General features: G+C 67.1%; 1 protein-coding gene across 1 annotated transcript in view; it reads right to left on the bottom strand.

Moving 5' to 3' along the window:
* Nucleotides 1–1,596: 1,596 nt before the first annotated feature.
* The window catches only part of MIDN (midnolin), a 20,491-nt gene continuing 15,546 nt past the window's right edge, over nt 1,597–6,541 (bottom strand). Inside the window, exons 12-17 of the mRNA XM_077760601.1 lie at nt 6,192–6,323; nt 3,887–3,993; nt 3,764–3,792; nt 3,069–3,250; nt 1,954–2,185; nt 1,597–1,638 (exon numbers count right to left, since the gene is read on the bottom strand). Coding sequence (XP_077616727.1) covers nt 1,597–1,638; nt 1,954–2,185; nt 3,069–3,250; nt 3,764–3,792; nt 3,887–3,993; nt 6,192–6,323 — 724 coding nt within the window. The remainder of the gene's footprint in view (nt 1,639–1,953; nt 2,186–3,068; nt 3,251–3,763; nt 3,793–3,886; nt 3,994–6,191; nt 6,324–6,541) is intronic.

The following is a 6,541-nucleotide window of genomic DNA, read 5'->3' as shown; positions in this document are numbered from 1 at the left end:
TCCGAGGGCTCGGGGGCCGCAGCCGTACTTCATATTCATGAGTGGGGGGGGCCGGTCCTGTCTTTGGCCCCGTCCCCTCGCGCGCGCGCGCCGGACGCGGTGGTTGGCGGGGACGCGCCCGGTCCGCAGTCCCCCGCCCGCGCTCAGGGGGCGTGGCCTGCGAGCGGGGAGGCGGGGCTGACCCACTTCCACATGCCCGCCCCCATCCCCACCTTCCGGCCGGAGGCGAGTAACAAAAGGGCCTGCGGAGGCCAAGGGTCCAAACCTCTTGGGGATCCCCTGCTGTGCTCCAGCCATCGCTGACACGTCAGCCTTAGCCAGGTCCCCATACCCACCGGAGCCCCAGCTGTCAGTACATCTGAACCCTGACATCATTCTGATACACTTGCCCACGTAACCCATACGCTGGCACTCCCGGGAACCCACCCTCCTGAAGACACCACTTCACGTAGTGGGCCCCATGGCCCGCCCAAACCCCGAGACTGAGACAGCCCCACTTCATCGACCCCAGTATTCGCCAAGATCCTAGTTCCTCCTCCTTCCCTACTTTGGGGCACCCCAACTTCACTCAGCCTAGGTTGCCTACAGACCTGCACCAGCACCCACACCTAACTTCCACCCCAACCCTGACTTTTCTTCTTGGTGTGGCACCCACAGCCCCACACTCACCTTGACAGACGCTTGTGCATTCCAGCCCTAGACTGCAGGCCGACCCCAACCTGGGATTCAACCCCACCGCTATGGCCAGCACTACACCCCAACATTCATCTCAGCCCTCCAGCGTGTGCCCCAGCCCCCCGCCAACACTTCGTCCTTGTACCCCTTGCTTGCGGCAGAGGATGGGGGGCGGCGAGCAACGCTCTGCTCCTTCCCCTGTGGCTTTTTCCTGTCCCTCTCCGGGGTTTCCAAGATCTCTGCTATCAAGGAGAACGCAGAGACCCTCACCCCCAAGATTACTCCTGGGGAGTCCCAAGGCCATTTTATGGGAGCCTCTTTGTGGCTACCATTTGCTGCCTGCCCAGGTTTGGCTTATGTTGTCTCCTGTGATCCTGGACCCCTCCGTGGGGTGGAAGAAACTAGTGCAGAACCCTGACTGCCCAAGCTCTGCTCTAGGAAGTTTCCAGGGGGTGGACCCTATGTAGAAGAGTTGGGATTTGGGAACAGAGACTTCCCCCCGCCCCTTTCTTGCCCACCCAGAGAAGTTCCAGTCCCACGCAGGCCTCAGACTTGCTCCCACCCTCAGGTGGCTCCAGCTGACAAAGGGACACCGGCAAGGACACGGTCCCCCACGACAAGGTTGCTGGGACCCCTCTCAGCCCAGGAACCCCCCCCAGAGCAGCTCGTGAGTCATCGCCACCCCCTCTGCACCTCACCACCCCATGCCACAGCCCCCCCATACGACTCCCCGTCAGACACAGCCTGCTGCTGCGTCAGCCTCTCACGCAGGGTGGTTATTCAAAGGAGCAAAAAGACATCAGCGCTCAGCTCCCTCTGCCTTCCGCAGCCCGTGGCGGAGGGGGTGGGGGAGCAGCGGCCGGGCATGCCCAGCCCGGGAACCATGCCCCGCCGCCCTCTCTGATATGCTCCCCTGGCCAGTCAGGTCAGCGGCTCCTTGCTCCAGCCCCGGACAGGGGGTCTCTGCAATCAGGGTGGCCCGGAATCATCTTCTGCTCCCAGGCCCCCCCACCCACTATTCTGTAGTTCTGAGTCGGCCTTCTGCTTCTGTGAAGTGCTCTGTTCGTTCGTTCATTCATTCATTCCGCCAGCACACTGTTATTAAGTGTTTACTATGAGTCGTTGCTGGGTTACCAGTCTCCGTGTATACCCACGACCGGCCTGGGTCCCCATCACAATAGACCCGTACCTGGGGACGCCTGTCGCCAGGTGCATCTGCTCTGGGCATTGTGTGCAGACCGTGAGCTTGCATCTCAGGTGTGTGGCCTGCCTCCGTACCTGTGTTTCTGTGGTCTCCTGCATCTGCGTGTCCGCGGTGGCGGCAGGGGCCTCCAGGGGGCTCGGGCCCACCTCGCCGCTGCTGTGACCGCTCGCCGCGCTCTCCCCGAGGACGCGAGGGGGCGCTGCGGCCTCGCTGTCTCCCCGGCCGGGGGCTCCTGGTCCCGCCGCGCTCTCCGGCGCGGGTGGGTGGCTGGGTCTTCGTCCCGCCCACGGGCCTGCCCCCGCGCCTCTGCCAGAGCGCCGGGAAGTGGGTGGTGGTGGCGGGGGGGGAAGGATGGGGCTCAAAATAGCCCAGGGCACGGGAGAGGCTGCTCTTCGCGGCCCGGACGCGCGGTGCTCGCCGCCTGCCCGGCGGGACTGGGATTAGGCCGGGGGGGCCCCGTCGGCGCTTTCACAAATCACTTCTCCTCGGGCGGTCGCCGCGCCTGCCTTCGGGACCACGGGAGACCACTTTCCCCCGAGGTCCGCCGCCCCTGGGGCTGAACGCCCCACCCTCGGCGTCGCCGTGGGGACGAGGCGGGGTCACCTCGCTCCCGCGGCGCCCCCTCGCGTTCCCGCCGGGCCGCTGGACGCCGGGTCCTCCCCCGACCCTGGTTAATGACCGGGCGGGAGGCGGTAATGAGCGTCTGGATCCCGGACGGGCGTGGCCGGGATGAAAGGCGGGGGGGGGGGGACCCTCAGGCCGCGTAATTATCGCCCCCTCCCGGCCGGCCAAGCGGGGGCAGGGGCCGTGCACCTGGCGGCCTCCCGGCGGGGGCGCGCAAGTGGGACAGACCTGGCCGAACCCGCAGGGCCCAGAGCCAGGGTGGGGGAAGCGGAGCCTGGATGAGTGTGCGCGTTGCCAGGTGTGGTGCACATGTGCGCCGGCGGCTGCGGAGTCGTGGGTAAACAGACGCAGCACGGCCGGGAACTGCGCTGTGCGGATGCGAACCTGGGGCTGAGTGTGCGCGCGCGGATATGGAAGTGTGTGCAGGGAACGCACACTCAGGAACCTGCCTGCATGGTGCTCCGTGTGAGCCAGGCGGGCCTCAAGCACACGCATAAGGGATATGGATGTGGGCCCGGTGACGGACAGGTCTGGGCGTGTGGGACCTGGGGGAGTCAGGGCTCACCGAGCAGACGCGCCGGTGGCTGGGGGCGGCGCGCACGCCCCGGGGGCAGCGACGAGGGCGCCCTCTGTGTCAGCAGCGGCCAGGCTCTCCCGGGGCAGACGGCAGCTACAGGGGCCAGCAGCTGTTTGCTCCTGTGGGGAGCTGGAAGGGGCTGCCTCCCGGCCTCTGTTTCCCTCCTGCTCCTGGGAAGGGGTCCCCACAGTGGAGGAGGATGTGGGGGACCGGGGAGGGGGGGCGGAGCTCCCCGTGACTCAAGGCCCAGGCACGAGAAGGCCGCCACTCCTCCGCCCTGATCAGGCTCCCATCCCGGGCACACGCAGGCCAGGCGGTGCATGGTTGGTGACCAGTCTGTACCGCGTGCGGGAGGATGTGACCGACGCGGGGTGGGCCCGGCGGCCCATCCCTGTAAGGGCAGAGGCCCGGGGGAGACCCGTCCTGGCCCTGCCCCTGGGGTTACACACATTTGTTCTTCTCTCCTCATGACGCTCCAGAGGTTCGGGCGCTGACCCCTTCCTTTCTACCAAGGGACACTCAGGCGCAGGGGTGGTGTCACGTACACAGGGGGACCCGTCCCCGTCAGGCACACGCGCACAACCTACGTCAGGTGCCTATGAAATGCCAGAGCCCGGACACCCCCAGGGGTGGGAGGAGCACCCCAGCAAGTGGCCCATCCACTCAGGTGACCTGGACCCCACACTCCAGATGTCGCCCACGCACAGGCTCCCTGCAGGCACATGGAGGGCGGAGGGGCCCCCCGGGGCTTGTGGCGTCTTCATGGCAACACTGCAGTGGCGGCATTGCCGAGTGCCCTCTCCTACGGCAACACACGCGTGGACCTCCCAGCTCCCCTGAGGGCGAGCGGCGGCCAGGCGCCTCTTGGGGCCTCAGCTGCCCGTCGGAGAAGTGGGTGTAGCAGCAGGGCTTCCTGGAGCCAGGGTGGGGAGTGAGGGGGGTCAGCCAGGGGCCAGAGCACACTGCAGACACTGGGGTTCTCTGCTCTTTCTTGTACCGCGGGACACACAGAAAATGGTCCGTGATACTCACACCCCCTTCCTCAGTGAGGAGGAAGCGAATGCACCCCCAACCCGGACTGGCAGGTCTCTGCTCCTCTGTGGGCCCCCGCAGCCAGGGAGGGTGTGTGGGCAGCATGTGTGGCTGGAGCGACGGGTTTGTGTTTCGGGGAGGGTGCGCACAGTCTCTGAGGACCTGAGTTCCTGCCCCTGGCCGGGTGTGACTTTCAATTTTGCGGTTTTCTTAAGGGAGGTCTTGGTCCTGGGTGAGAGTGGGGGTGTCGTTGTTTTGAAAATCACACTGTTGATTGAGGTGGTGCTGGCATCAAAGTGTGGCCTGGGGCCTGTGTGTGTGTGTGTGTGTGGAGGGGGGTGCTGTGTACGGCAGAGCCCACCTGGAGCCTGGCATTCAGGTGGGGTTCAGGATCTACCCCTTAACTGCTGAGGTGTTTTTCTCCGAGCGAGGGCGAAAAGGCAGGCTGGTTGGCCCAGTGTCTGCAGGGGGCCCTGCGTGGGAGCAGGGGTGTGCAGACTCTCCGGGAGGCCTGGGGGCAGTGTCTCTGGGGTGGGGCGGGAGGCAAGGTCGTAGCCAGCTGTCTGGGGCCTCCCCCTCCCCCTGCCTGCGGATGACCGCCTCCTCCCGAGGGGCACAGGGAGGGCGGGCGGCTCCGCCCACATTCCGGAGGAGTTAGGGGGTGCCCTCTAAGGCCCCGGACTGCACGCTGACCTCTGACCCAGACTGAGCCCACTCCCTCCATCCTGGGCACCCAGCGCGTCGGCAGCTGCCTCCAGGGAGGGGCGGCCAGGCGCGGGTGGAGGCTGGAATGTGTGCCGGGGGTGAGGGAGGGGGCCCCAGAGAGGGGGCGGAAGTGGGGGAGGAGTCGGTGGGACAGAGACCCAGATAGCAACAGAGACAGACCAAGATACTGAGAAAGGCAACGAGGAAGAGAAACAGAGAAAAGTAAAAAGAGAACCAGCCAGAGGCAGGAAAGGCAGATGCAGAAAAGGAAGGACACTGAGGGGCCGACTTGGGGAAACAGAGGCAGCCAGCCCGCGATGGAGAGCCAGCGGGAGGGCAGTAACGGGCAGGGCCCCAAGTGACGGGGCCCCGCCCCCACGCCAGGGCTGGGCTGCTCACCTGTCCCAGGTCCTGGGGCCGCCTGTCCCCTGCCCTCCCGGGGCTGGGCAGCAGTGGGTGGGGCTGGAGTCAAGACTCTTAGGTTGGGCCCCAGCACCCTTGGCTGTGGCTTGGTAACTCCCACTCCCAAGGCGCCCAGAGAGGTGGGCGGGTCCCGCGGGGCCTGGGGGGGGGGGGTTCTGTGCCCGCGGCACCTCCCTGGTGCCAGAGGCACAGAAGTCGCCTCAGACCGGGCACTACTCACTCCCATCTCCCCAGGTGGTTCCTTGCCAGGGGCCGGTGCCCACCCCAAGCCAGGCCCTGATCCTGGCCTTTGGCCTTTCCAAACCGCGGAGCCGGCCCCAAGCAGAAAGCAATGACCCCAGTGACCTCCTTCTGCTTGCTCACATTGGTCTCAGCACCCGGGGACATCGCCCACCCGGAGCCAGGCCTCCAGTCCCGACGTCACGCCGTGGCAGCCACACCTGGGCACGCGGCCCGCCCGGCGGCCGACGCGGTGTCGGCCCGCCCGGCCTGGGGCTTGCGCCCTCCGCACCCCGCAGAGGCTGGTCCTGTTCCCTGCGGGGGCTCCGGCTCAGGCAGGACTTGCTCCCCCTCCTCCGAACGCCTCGCTTCCTGCAGCCCCCTTGCCAGCCACCTCCCCGGGGACCGGAGGCCAGCTTCAGACAATGCCCCGTCTGTCCTTCCTCAGGCCCGTCGTCTAAGCGCAGGCCGAACGCCCAGCCGCGCGGCCACCCCTGCACGTTCCGGCCTCTGCTCGCCCCACCTGCTCCTCCTCCCTGCGCGGCGCTCTCCTCCCCAAACCACAGACTTGGGGAATCACCCCCTTTCAGGTCCTTGCCTCCGTCGTCTCCTCTCCCCCAACTAACTTCGCAGCTGCCCCCCCAAGGACACCTGCTCGCGCGCCCCCAGGCCGTTGCACACGCTGTGTCTCCCACCTAAGGGCACCCCTTCCAACGCCTGGCAAACTCCTACAATTCCGTGGGCAAAGCCTCAGGCCAAGTGCTCTCGCGCTCGCCCTCCTGCGCTCCCCCAGCCCGGGGGCTGCGATGCTCCCCGAATCCGGAGGTCGCGTCACCGAATCGAGGAGGGGACAGCAGACAATGCCTGACGTGGAAGGAGGGGTGCGAGAGAACGCGCCGGTGCGGGGCTCCACGTGCGGCGCCCTCCGGGACGCCCCCTCTTCCGTCCCGGCGCGACCGAGCCGTCAGACCCTCGGCGCCCCTCCCGCCCCCAAGTTTGCAGACGCGCGACCGCAGGGAGGGGGCCGCACGCCTCCGCGCCGCGCTTGCGCACTCGAGCGGCCGGGCGCAGTCCCGCCAGCG

This window comes from Crocuta crocuta, unplaced genomic scaffold (genome assembly GCF_008692635.1).
Source record: "Crocuta crocuta isolate KB4526 unplaced genomic scaffold, BGI_CrCroc_1.0 scaffold443, whole genome shotgun sequence".
Classification (NCBI taxonomy): Eukaryota; Metazoa; Chordata; class Mammalia; order Carnivora; family Hyaenidae; genus Crocuta; species Crocuta crocuta.
The sequence above is the reverse complement of the archived record's forward strand: the minus strand, read 5'-3'. Positions and strand labels throughout refer to the sequence as shown.